The sequence below is a fragment of the Electrophorus electricus genome, chromosome 6, assembly GCF_013358815.1.
Source record: "Electrophorus electricus isolate fEleEle1 chromosome 6, fEleEle1.pri, whole genome shotgun sequence".
NCBI lineage: Eukaryota > Metazoa > Chordata > Actinopteri > Gymnotiformes > Gymnotidae > Electrophorus > Electrophorus electricus.
This window is the reverse complement of record NC_049540.1, coordinates 10,438,643-10,451,757: the sequence shown is the minus strand read 5'-3', so window position 1 is coordinate 10,451,757 and position 13,115 is coordinate 10,438,643. Positions and strand designations below refer to the sequence as shown.

The 13,115-nt window shown below is 41.2% G+C and overlaps 2 protein-coding genes across 2 annotated transcripts; one reads left to right on the top strand and one right to left on the bottom strand.

The window, feature by feature from the left end:
* Positions 1–4,176: 4,176 nt before the first annotated feature.
* LOC113570234 (cystatin-B-like) lies at positions 4,177–5,380 on the bottom strand. The gene is made up of 3 exons (XM_026998543.2): positions 5,272–5,380; positions 4,465–4,566; positions 4,177–4,380 (listed from the first exon to the last, which is right to left on the bottom strand). The coding sequence occupies exons 1-3, from the start codon at positions 5,341–5,343 to the stop codon at positions 4,252–4,254; spliced, it is 303 nt and encodes a 100-aa protein (XP_026854344.2). The 5' UTR covers positions 5,344–5,380; the 3' UTR covers positions 4,177–4,251.
* Positions 5,381–6,380: 1,000 nt separating this feature from the next.
* On the top strand, positions 6,381–13,028 carry LOC113570172 (thiosulfate:glutathione sulfurtransferase). The gene is made up of 4 exons (XM_026998408.2): positions 6,381–6,718; positions 11,631–11,753; positions 12,174–12,336; positions 12,454–13,028. The coding sequence occupies exons 1-4, from the start codon at positions 6,565–6,567 to the stop codon at positions 12,506–12,508; spliced, it is 495 nt and encodes a 164-aa protein (XP_026854209.2). The 5' UTR covers positions 6,381–6,564; the 3' UTR covers positions 12,509–13,028.
* The last annotated feature ends 87 nt before the right edge of the window (positions 13,029–13,115 follow it).

Sequence of the window (13,115 nt, the reverse complement as noted above, 5' to 3'; positions counted from 1 at the left end):
TAAAATATGGAAAGCTTTAAAATCAGTATGAAACTCTTATGTGCTACCTACTGGTGTGTATTATTATTATTATTATTATTTACATTTTATATAGTGCCTTTCTCATACTCAAGGATGCTTTACCGATATATATTAACTTTACAGTCAGTTACACACCAATGTGGAATGTGTAGACTGTTGCTATTCTGCTATGCTGGATTGTTTGTAAAGGAATTTCCTTTTAGATGCCTTTCAAAGGTTTAAGGTTCAAAGGTTCAAAAGGCTTTATTGTCATTTCAGCTGTATACAAGCACAGCAAAAACTAAACAATCTTCCTCCAGGACCATGGTGCAACACAACACAGAATAAGTGCAACAGACAGCACACTACACGACTGCAAACAATACAGTACAATGCAAGATGTTGAACAATACAGTACAATACTCTGTTATTGCTATTCATTTGCCACATCCCAGCCACATGATAATAGTTGATACCTGGTACTGATGTGCAAATAGAGCTCTTGCATTGCTAGATCTATAGCATTTGTACTGTAATTATTGTTATACTACACGTGTTTGTAGTTAATAGTTATTTTACTCTTCTTTTACTAAGAAATGTTTTGTTATATAATATATAATCATTAATAATCAAATCTTAGATCTCTGGAAATTTGCTTGTGCGTTCTTTCTAAGTATTTGTCAACGTTTCTTAATGGTCAGTTTGTTTATAAACTGGTGTGCACACTAATATTTTTTTTTGTTTAAAAAAGGGTTGTTTTATATTTGGAATTAAGAATAGTTTGCCATTCTTGACTAAAGTCATTTATGCTCAGTTTATCACGGTGCATTACGTCCCGTTCGTGGTTGAGTTTATGCTCTTTATACTATATAAAACATTTATTTGTACAGTTATTAATGATATGTCCACGATTTTATTTTGTTAATATTAGTTCTCGTGAACGTTCGAGTCAGTTCAATATTGCCCAAATATAATAACATCTCAAAATACATAAGAAATAAATTCACATTAAAATACACCAGAAAACTGAGAGCTGGGGAAATTTTCCCTTTTAGACTGATAATAGAGCAGGTTGTTCTGCTTCCCATTTGAAGATCGGAGTTAAGAAAACGAAGGTCAATCTGCCTGGAACCACTCCCCATCAGCCTGGTTTGCGCCCTCTGGCGGTCAAGATGTACATCGGTTCCTCGACAGGTCTAATTGAAGTAATAAAACAGTTTAAACTTCAATTTAAACTCTGAAAATTATATATTCATTTATATACATTTTTGGGTAACATATATTCTATTTGTCAGAACCTTTATTTTACCTCTATTAGGTCTGGTTTAGATGAGCTTGACTGTGGGGGCAATAGGGAACACCAGAAGTCAGAACTCTGAGTGTAAAATTATAGTTGTTGTTATAGTTGGTGACAGACCTGGTACCTGTTCGACAGACTCCATTGGCAATACCTTGGCCTGCCATTTAGAAACATGATGATATATTAGAATGGAATTACAGGAAGTAAACCACTATGTAGAAATATAAATCACAATGACTAAAAAAAAATCATGTGTTTGTTCAGAGAAGTTAATAAATGTATGTCTCACCCACATCCACCACTTTGTTCAACCAATTCACCACTGCAGGGACAGCAACACACACACACACACACACACACACACACACACACACAAAAAAACTTTACACAAACAATGCCAAGGGAACACTGGCTGCAGACACTGTCAGACAGAAGAAAACCCCTGGTCTTTAATGCTGTAGAATCATGTGGAGACTATCTGCTGGCTTTAGACTTAGAATCAGTCATGGCTTTAGGCCTACAGAGTAAAATCTGCATCTATTTGGATGCTGACAAACACACACACACACACACACACACACACACACACACACACACACACAGAACCCAGCATGTGTCACACATCTAGCCCGTTCTATGATTCACTCTTGAACAAAAAAGCTGGTTTTGTAACTTTTCTGGAAACTTTTTTTTTGCAGAACGTTTACAAGCCTTATTTACATTGAATCCTCTGAGCACAACTTTACCCAGGTCCCTCTTGTGAAACACAATCAGTTACACAATGTTGAAATCAGAAAGACAGCAACATGTCACAACTCTCACGCTTGCAGAAACAAAGCATGTATCTTAAACACACCAATGGGAAACCAATGAATGTCTCTTACATTGAGTGGACACTGTGAAAGAGAAGCAGAGAGCACAGTTAGCCATACTCCTATGCTGCACTATTATGCATGTTGTGTTAGACTGCTATAGTGATCTTATACTCACATCTAATATGCTCATTTACGATGCTCTCCTCTGTTAGTTTAGCTGCAGTAAAGGTTTTGGATGAAACTTACATGTTACTTGTAAAGTAAATATAAATTGACAGCAGTAACACCATACTTATACACATGTTCACTTATACATCTTCTGGAGGTCTTAACTAATGCTTTAGTAACACCCTGTTAATTACTGTTTTGAGAGTGATGATGCATCCTCTCACCCAAGTCCATTTTTTTGGACTTTCTGGAAGGATTTATAATTCCAGCAGGATCTGAAACAAACATTTGAAATGTCACCTAACGTTTGAGGGAGTAAAATTTTGCCAAAATTATAGACTTATTATTTCAGTTAATTCTGCATAACATCTAATAACGTATTCTGAATGTAGTCATATACAAAAACCGTAGATGTGTGAGTAGGGTACTGCCTGACATAAAGCAAAATGTAAAGGAAGAGCTGGAGAAGGAAAGGACGCAGAAGGGGAGGGGTGATGACTCACCGAGGGCCTCCTGTATCTTTTGGACTGTTTTAATCAGAAAGGTCTTCTTTTTCTTGGGTTTGTTTCCTCTTCTTCGACATTCTGTGAAATAGATCCCGTGATTTAGCCTTGTTGGATATACGTCAGCATATGTGCATGCGTGACTTACCACAGTTAGACAGAAGGCAGATCATCAGCACAAGAAAAAGATAAAGTCTTACTGACATGTCTTCTCCTGTGGCTAAACTATACTGTTTAACTCTGGGTTCTGCACTCTTATATAAAGCCTGCTCTAGACCTGCCAACAGAGATAAAGACTGTGCATAGCAGGTTATTATGCCAAAGTGCACACTACATTACACAGAGAAGAGAGAGAGAGAGAGAGAAATAAATAACAGTAATTATCTTAATTTTAGGAAGGGCCTTGAAGTTTGCTGTACTTGAAGAACTTTAAATTATTCATTTTCATTTGATTATAGTTTATTTTGTTAGATGATACCAGAGACCAAGTCATTTGAGCACAATCATTCTGTGTTAATGAGTAATATTATGTACACCACTAAAAAACGTTAAATGTAAGCATTGCCATGTTATGTTCTTGTTTAGTCTCTCAGTCCTGTGTATATGGGAGTTAAAATAAATGTATGTGGGGAAAATAACCACTGTATTCTGATAAAAGGACCCTGGAATGGAAGCTTTTAGGATCTGCAGTACAGAGCAAGTTCAGTTGAATTTAGGCCTGTCATGGTCTGTACAAGTATGTGCTTACAACAGGCAAATCTTTAATTCTTTTACCTGTAATATTTGTGACAATGCCACAACATTTGTGTGTTTTGTTAAGACATATCCTGTTTAGACTTGAAGTGAGACAATAACTATTCACTCAATCTGTTAAAAAAGACAAAAGTTTTTTTTGGTTTTTTTCCTATTGTATAATCTGTTACTCTGCAATATCTTCAGAGCAGCACTTTTCGCCGTCATGGTGGTGATCTGTTCGGCTATCTGTGTAAAAGTCCTTGGGTGTGTGAATCTACTGCTTCGTCTGCCCAAACACTGTCACAGGTGCCTTACTATTCTGTGTTCAGAATATGAATATGAACTGACTGCAAAAACTAACCCTATTCCTTTGGAAATAAACAAGCAAAAATAAAAAATACAGTAGTTGTTTAATATTTTACATTATTATTTATTTAATTTTTTTGCATCAAAAGATTAAGTTTCAAGTTTCAAGTTTGGTTTATTTGTCACATACATAGTCATACATAATATAACTCGCAGTGAAATGGTTGATTAGAAGACATATCTGTAGTTACATATAAACAGAAGAATGTTGAAGTAGTTGGCGTTAAATGATGGGTAACATGATAGCTGTTAAAAAACAGAAGGACAGTAGAGCACAGAAATTTGGCCACATCAGTGGTCCAGTGCTGTCAGGGGTTTCATGAGACAGGACAGCACTGCACACGTGTGCCTGTGTGTGTGTGTGTCAGAACATGGTGATGGTGTCATCTAAGGTCTTTTTGGTCTGTATTGCAATTAGTTCCACTTTATGTCCATAACACGGGAGAGACTGAAACACTTTCAGGTGAACAAAGTCATGATCTCCGACCTGCGCCTGAGTGAGTGAGAACACAACATGTTAAAACACACAGACACATACATACAGCGGATACTGGCGGTATATGATGTAATATCCCACCTTGATGAAGTAGTTGGTTCCTGCCACAACCTGGGAGATGAATGACTTGGCAACAAACATCTTAAATGTCACCCCTGCCTGCTTCAAAGCATCATGCTTCACCTGTTACAGGGAGCAAGAAAAGCCAACCAACAAATAGGTTCAGCACACAACAGCATATATCAGCATTGACTATATCTTGACTATCTTCACACACACACACACACACACACACACACACACACACACACACACACACACACACACACACACACACACACACACACACACAAACACACACACACACATAGGCAGCACACCTACAGCCACACCCACACAGGGCTGTCAGACCCACACCAATAGTGCTGACCACAAGATATTTAGGGAATTTGAAATGGAATGTCATGTGCGAGAATATGGGTGTGGCAGAAATCTTTGCAGAGTCTGATAAAAAAAAAAAATCCTAATGTTAAAACATAATACAGGAGACAATGTATTCAGTATAAACTGTCTGAGGACTATTCTAAAAGTTGCAGACAAACAAGCCCTTGACAACAAATCACACGCACTCTCACATCCCATGCAGTTTATTCAAATGAATGCTGAAAAACATGCTATTGACCCCAAACAATAATGTACAAGAATGTTCCTCTACATGCAGCATTAAAAATCTGTATACAAATCAATGATAAAACGAGAAACTAAATTAAATAGGTCTTACAATCTGTGTCATGATACTCACATACACATACACACAATAGCAGAGAATTCTACATGCAGTAAAACAACAATGAATGTAAAACAGCAGTGAGGACAACCTTCCTTCACCTTATCACAGAGTTGCTGGATCTCTGGCGTCGCGACTTGGGTCTTGCTTGCTCCTCCGCACACTGTATCCATAATACTGCTCTCAAACAAAGCACAAAACTCAGCGAGAAGAATGAACGAAGTCCACTTAAATACTTTCAAAGGGAAACCTCCCCTCTACCGAGTCATCAGTCAGGAAGTACCATGGTTTTTTTTGTAGGAGTTTTATTCTTTGTAGTTAGTCAGAAACAAAACAAATAACTTCTTTTTAAGAAAACAGGGAGAAAATAGAATTAGCGGTAAAACAAAAAGTATAAAAACGTTTTCTAATTGTTTCGTGGTATTCGAGTCCCCCTTAGTCGTTCGTGGTGTTTTGTTTGGTCCGTCGTTAACGCATAAGCAACGCTATCTTAACTAACATTGAAACAAATGAAATGTTCTGGATAGAATGTTGCTATTTTTACAACTAATTGTAAAATTCATGTTACTGCAATATTCACCTACAGGCTAGTACTGTAGGCTGCTACTGCTCGTAGCAGAAGTATAATCGCAGTAGTAATACTATATACGGAATTAATTGGTCATCATTTCAGTGGTTGTGGGGCAAAATTCTAATTCTGATTTAAAGACGGGACACACTTCTATCCAGATCACAGCTCAAGGAAGAGAGTGTGAGATTCTAGTGAGAATGTAAAGTAACGTCGACTGATATTTGTGATGATTCTAGTTAATTTTTTTTGGATACAAAAGTACCACTCATTTATTCATTTTATTGAGCAAAATTCTATATTCATAAATGTGAATATGCTACAGTAACTTCACTCCATCCATTAACGTATTCCTGTTAATCTTATTAAATGTAAAGATGAAAAATACCTATCTACGTTCAAGCAGAATTGATTATTCCAAATATAATTGTACGATTGTATAAATAATCAAAACATTGTATTTGACACCTCTCGTGTAATGGCTTTTTTTGTGTTTTAGAAACTTGAATAGATCTACGTACCCTAAGTGTTGTTTAAAAAGGTCCTACCCAAAAAACATATCGCTTTGTGGATATTTTGAAGGCGCCATCTAGTGGGTAATATGAGCTCACAAATCCAACCCAATAAACGCAGGAGAGCCCCGCCTACTCATGTTACTGAAATATATATGCAGTCCCTTGTGAATCACGTATTAATCGAGACCTTAAACTACGGTTGGAAGGATTAGCGATACATTTACTAGACTTACTTAAATACTAGAACGGCAGAACCAGTTTTATACACATCTTAGCGGTACTTAATATATATATATATACTAGGAGACACGATGCGTCTAACAATCGGCGCCTGGCGAGCAGTGATGGGGAGCCTAATGGCTGTGGTTGTTTTGGCGAAGCAGGGCGGAGGATCTTGCGATGACGGATTCGACTGTTCGTATAAACTAGAACCTCGGACTGTTTATTCGCAAGCCATCGATTCAGGTACTTGTAACTATATATTTCTCCATTATTACATTTAATGGTTAATAAAGTGGACGTTTTTGTCCGTTTGAACGTATCGTTTTCTGTTAACTTAGAACAGCCTATTCTATTACATTTGTCCCGAAAAGAACACATTTTACTTGATTCAGGCGACCGGATCTGTATCTTTGTGCATGTGGGTCTGCACGTATCGGGATTTGAACGCCACTTTCCGCAAGAGTGAGCTGTAGTGACGTCATCCTCCGATGACTGAGGGTCAGTCATCCAACAGGAAGAAGGTGGAGCACGCGGAAACCGAGTAATCTGTGCGTGTGGACCACACGAGCTCGCGCAGCATTTCTCGGTCGAACGCAGCCATGTTCCACTTAAACATATCTCGCGGGTGCCAAGCTTTCTCTCTGCCTCTGTCCGTATTCCACTCTATTTTTCTTTCTCTTTCTCTTTCATACTCTTTCTTTTCCTCTTTCTCGCACTCTTTTCTCTCTCTTTATCTTTTTCTCTCGATAATCAGAGTGTGGGACTTTTGAAAAGGCAGTTTAATGTAACAAGTGACTAAGGAAATTATGGAGTCTTAGTATATGAAATCTCAATACATTACTATTAGTTACGAACACAAGTCTGCTCATTGTCTTTTAATAAGATCAGGAGCACGCATGGCATTCGGGACCAAACCCTGGACAGGAACAGGGGTCGTGGCAAGCGGGGGAACAGGAGCCAGATTGGGAAAAGGGAGCGGGACTGGAGACGTGGCTGGGATTGGAGATGGACACTGAGACACGAGGAAAGGCGAGAAGAATTGCTGGTTTGGGGCATAGCTGTGGGACTGGGTACTGGGACAGAAACAAAGACAGAAGAAATTAACTGAACTATGATTGACAAGGGTACAGGAACAAAATGTACAGCAGGCATGGATACAGGAACTGAGACAGGCAGGGCAACAGATTTAAGCACAGAAACAGAAACGGGCATGGACGTATGGACAGGAACATAGACAAAACCAGAAACAGGAGCAGGCAAAACAGAAACTGAGGACATGGATGAAGTTGTTGGGGCAAAACTGGGGGCTGGCGCAGCAGTCTCGGAGCAGAGGAGTTACACGAGATTGAGAGGTTGGAGGAGTCACTGGTCGATTGCAAGGTGTGACCAAACGAGTCCTAATTGTCTCAGGGAGCACACTTGTTGCAGCCTTCCTGGGCACAGGAGAGTCATGAGGATTAACCACGGTGCTAGGATCAATGCGAGGCATGGAAACTAGCTTGCTGTGAGGCATGGGAACAGGCCTGGCTACTTCCACTCCAGGAGGAGGAACAGGTTGTGAGGTGTCCTTAGCACAAGAAGCAGGACCTGGCTGGTCCGGAGGTGCTGCTGAGGCCGGTCCGGGAGCGCAGCAGTCAGCGGCGGGTAGATGGCGTCCTGTGGCAGGTCCAGGAGTGCAGCAGTAATGTTCAGCTGCGGGTCCAGGAGGTCCGGGGGTGGTGCCGCGCCGGTCAGCGGCGTGTCCAGGAGCACAGCTACAGGAACAGACCTGATATAGGAAACAGGAATAGGTTGAGTGACATCTCGGGCAGCCTCCACTAGGCTGGGAACTGGAGCAAGACGAGCGGCATCCACTATGCCGGGATCAGGATCAGGACGGGCAGCGTGTCTCGTGCTGGGCACAGGATCGGGACTGGCTGGATGGCGTTGCCCATGCCAGGAACAGGATTAGGACTGGCTGGACATCCGGAGGTGTGACGACTGCTGGAGGCGACTCTAGCATGCAGAAGGGTACGGAGATGCTCCCCCTGTGTGAGGTGCCTGTAAAATGTCGCACAGACAACGAAGCCTCAGAGAGGCTGCCAACCTGAGGCACAGGACCTAGCAGCCGGGTAGAGAGTGCACTTATCTGGGCTGGTGGTTTTTGCTCACTAGCGTTAGAGTTCGTATTCAGGGTAGCTGTGTGGCTGGGTAATGGGGCAACGCGCTGGTCCGAGTTAACGGGAGTCTCTGGGTCTAGATCTTGAGAATCTGGCCCTTAACTGGCCAAAAAAACCCCCCAAGGTACTTATTTCTCTAGTTCCATGAATCATAAGAAGGACTGCCCATTGTAAGGCCTTACCCTCTAAAAATTGTAATAAGAAATGTACTTTGAAGAATTCCGGAGGATCTGGATAGAGGAGGTACTGGAAGTATATCTTGGTCTGTAAGATGAACCCTTCCAAGGAACCCTCCCCATTGTACTCGTGTGGAGGGCCCATAGCAGAAATTGGAGACCAAGGCTGCCCAATCTTTAGACGGTTCAACAAATCCTGAGAAAAAAAAATGTTTGTGAATCCATAGCTCCATAGTCCATTATTTGAATGGCACCCACAGTGCCGGAAACATGAACACTGCCGGAAACATCCACAGTAAGCGCATCCGTAACACTAGCGTTATGATCGGTAGGTTTTGAGTCTCGATTGCCTTAGTGTTTGATGTTTTCTTACCCTTGGAAAACTTCTTGGACTCCGTGTCCCCACAGTGCCAGGAGTACTATTCTGCCCGGGGTGGTTCTGCTGAGAGAACTCATCTTCACAACTAGATGACCACTGACCGGAGAGGCGTGCACTCCCTGTGTTCTTAGTTGGTCGGTCATTCTGTAATGTGGGAGAGGTGATGAGCGAACACACTTGCGAAGTGCCAGCGCCTTGGATGTGATGAGGAACGGAATTAACTGAGGATGTTATTATGAACGGGACTGATCGAATAGAATAAATAACTAATAGATTTAATAACAGAAACAGAACAGCACAGAACAAAACAAAGAACAGACAGGTTAACATAAGAATAACAGGCTAATAAAGTGAGTACGGGAACTGGGCGTAAACACTCAGGGAAGACTAACGAAGAATAACGATGAGGACTAGAATTAGAGCTAGTGGGGAATACACAGAATGTTTACAAACAATATTAACAAACAATATCCAAGACGAAAACACAGGTAACCGAACTTGAAAGGAAAACCAGACAAGGCTTGCATATATCAACGGGAGGAGTACCCTAAACCGAAGTGAAGCGACTGGAGAAAACCGAATGAGAAAAGAAAGTGGAATAAGACATGAATGCTCACGGGGAAGTAATGTAGACGAAAACACAGAGAGAAAGTACCACAGACGAGGGAACAGCAGAGAACTGAACAAGGAAAGCGGCATAGACAGCGAGGAAACTAAACGGAGCGCAGGGAGAAAACATGAGCACGGGGTCGAGGAACGAGATTAAACAGGAACATACAAAATACATACGAGCGAGAAAAAACGAGATCTAATGAGAGACAAATGAGCTAGAGACTAAGACAAAAGTAAGAGCGCGGAGCGTGGACGAACGAGATCTTACCAGAGACAAAGAATGACGGACAAACGAGACGCAGGAACGGGGTTTATATGGGAATGCAATTAGGGACAAACTCGGAACAGCTGCACACAAAGGCGAGGAGACACGGAACCATGGAAACTGATGAAAACACGAAAGTGACAACCTTCAAGTACCTTAACCACTGAGCTACCACTCACTGTCAGTTACATTTACAAAATCTTTTGGCATGGTGCATTTTCGTGCTGAACGTGTCCTTCTGCTATAGAATAAACAGCTGAATAGATGAACTTGGTTCGCCACACTGCTTAGGTGAGCCCTACTGTCCAAATGCCCATCCACAGGTAGCAGAGGACCCAGGGTGTGCCAAGAAAACCTTCCTCACACCACTACTCCTCCTGGACTGTTGACACCTGACAGGCACTACTGAAAGACACTACTCCAGCCTGAACTGTTGACACCTGACAGGCACTACTGACAGGCACTACTCCAGCCTGAACTGTTGACACCCGACAGGCACTACTGACAGGCACTACTCCAGCCTGAACTGTTGACACCTGACAGGCACTACTGACAGGCACTACTGACAGGCACTACTCCAGCCTGAACTGTTGACACCTGACAGGCACTACTGACAGGCACTACTCCAGCCTGAACTGTTGACACCTGACAGGAAAGGCTCATTGATTCATTCTGCCTCTGCCAAATTTGTACTTGCCTATCAGCATAGTGCAACAAAAATCTGGGTTCATCTAACCAGGCGATGTTTTTCCACTGTTCAGTGATCCAATTTGTGCAGTTTGCTTGACTGTGCACTGCTTGTTCATTAGAACGATTCTTCATGTCCTCCTCTGACCTCTTCTGTCGAGGAGTTGTTTACGTCCACAGGATCCCCTTTCAATGCATGTTTTTCCTAGATCATACCATTTTCAGTGTGTCAAAACAACAACAAAAAAGGCCACAGGAGCACAGTTGAGAACCAAGAAAACACCACAAGGTTGGCAGTGTTTAAAATACTGGCCCCGGCTAGTGCAGCCTGATGACCATGCCTCGCTCGTAGGTGCTCAGATTGCTTGATTTTCCCATTTTAATGTGGATTTACACTAAAACTGCTCCACAGAAAACTTGCTCATCTGATTTTATTAGATCCCTTTAGATTAGTTCCCTTCATATTCTAATTTACATACCGGGAAGCTCTAATCGTGAAAGGGCAGGTGTCTCTAATGAAGTGGCCAATCAATATAAAATCTTTATTTTAAGGGGGACCCAAATTTTTCACTGCTTAGGACCACTAAAGGGCTTAATCTGGCCTTAGCCAGTGTATAATTGGTGGTTTGGATTTGCCACACCAAACAAGTTTTGTAAAAGCTGTTTGACATCTTGCATATCTCATTCCAGAGTGGTGTACAGACTGTCATGTATGACTGTGTATGCCTGTTTGTGTGTACAGTATTTTTGAATTAGGTTATGCTCTATTTAGATGTTCTTGGGTAGTAATCTTTCTGCCTCTCCTTCGCTTTCTTTGTGTTTGTGTGTGTGTGTTTGTGTGTGTGTGTTTGTGTGTATCTGTATGCATGTTTGTTAGACATTGTAGTAACTTATGAGCAGCTAAAGGAGATGATAGCCACTGGAAATGTGCAGCTGTTTGATGTTCGCAATCCAGATGAATTTGAGGAAGGTTCCATCCCAGGAGCCACTAATATTCCATGTGAGTCCCCCCTGCTCTCTCTCGCTCTCTCTCTCTCTCTCTCTCTCTCTCTCTCTCTCTCTCTCTCTCTCTCTCTCTCTCTCTCTCTCTCTCTCTCTATCTCTCTCTCTCTCTCTCTCACACACACACACAAACACTCTCTCACTGAATCTATACATGTTTATTTATGTGACATTTCAGGACAGGGGGTAATGAATATGTAATATGTTTATTATGCATATGTAATTATCTAATTGTTATAATGATGTTCTGTTCCTAACATTAACCTCAGTAACCAAAAACAACCAATAACCAAAAAATATTTTTACCCTGTAAAGTACTTTAAAGCACATGTAAAGCATATACTTTGTCAGATGTGCACACACAAGTTCACACATTTGCGAGCATAGACTGTGATGCCATGTGTAATGTGTTGTGCAGTGGGGGACCTGGAGAAGGCGTTCAGGCTGACTCCAGATCAGTTCAGACAGCATTATGGGGTCTCCATGCCTGAGAAAAGTGACTGTAACTTCATACTCCACTGCCAGAGGGGTCGCCGCAGTCTCACTGCACTGGAGACTCTCAAGCCTCTGGGATACGTCAGGTATGGGGTGTGCGTAATTACATACACACATATGCAGCACACACACACACACATCGCACTCAGTTGATCTCTCTCTGGAAGAATCACAAGAAATGAGTATTTTCCTTTGTCTTTCAGAGCACGTCATTATGCTGGAGGTTACAGTGAGTGGGCTCAACTTGAAGCACAGTGAAACCATGTTTATATAACAACTGTTCTGGTATCAGTTTATAGACAGGCCAGCACTGATGAAAAAAAAACTTTGAATATGGGACAGATTCCAGATCCCATACATGCAGTTTGCATTTGAGGCCAACAGTTATTTGAGTGCAGTATTTATTTGGATGGAATATTTACATTTGGGGCTTTCTAAAGCCCATAAAAACCTTTCTGTTGCCCTGCCACGTTTTGATCAAGATGAAAAATAAACAGGTAGGCAGACATTCATACTACTCTACTAAATGGTCTGTGATTTTTTGGAACTTATTTACAATGCTAGAAGGGGGCCTGCATTTGAACTTGCCATTGTCTTCTGTATACATTGTCATATCCTCTTCATTGAGTTGTGCATTTCCATTTCATTTAGGCATTTTAAATAGGACTACATCTAAACAGAATTACCTCTTTCATGGAGACTTGAAAAATTACATTCAAGATGTTTGGTGGTTTGCTTTGTTATTGAATCAGAAATAAAAAAATATATTTTTATGACATTTTGTGTACTTTTGATATACTATATGCAAGAAACATGGGACATTCTTCTTGTGTGTTGGGCAAGTTTACTTCAAATCGTCAGTGGA

What these genes read in the sequence shown, in the direction of transcription:
- LOC113570234 (XM_026998543.2), bottom strand. Translation starts at nt 5,343, where the DNA reads ATGGATACAGTGTGCGGAGGAGCAAGCAAGACCCAAGTCGCGACGCCA. An exon ending in TCCAGCAACTCTGTGATAAG is followed by an intron (nt 4,567 to 5,271) that starts GTGAAGGAAGGT and finishes TCCCTGTAACAG; the next exon opens with GTGAAGCATGATGCTTTGAA. An exon ending in GAACCAACTACTTCATCAAG is followed by an intron (nt 4,381 to 4,464) that starts GTGGGATATTAC and finishes TCACTCACTCAG; the next exon opens with GCGCAGGTCGGAGATCATGA.
- LOC113570172 (XM_026998408.2), top strand. Translation starts at nt 6,565, where the DNA reads ATGCGTCTAACAATCGGCGCCTGGCGAGCAGTGATGGGGAGCCTAATG. An exon ending in TTCGCAAGCCATCGATTCAG is followed by an intron (nt 6,719 to 11,630) that starts GTACTTGTAACT and finishes CATGTTTGTTAG; the next exon opens with ACATTGTAGTAACTTATGAG. An exon ending in AAGCCTCTGGGATACGTCAG is followed by an intron (nt 12,337 to 12,453) that starts GTATGGGGTGTG and finishes TTTGTCTTTCAG; the next exon opens with AGCACGTCATTATGCTGGAG.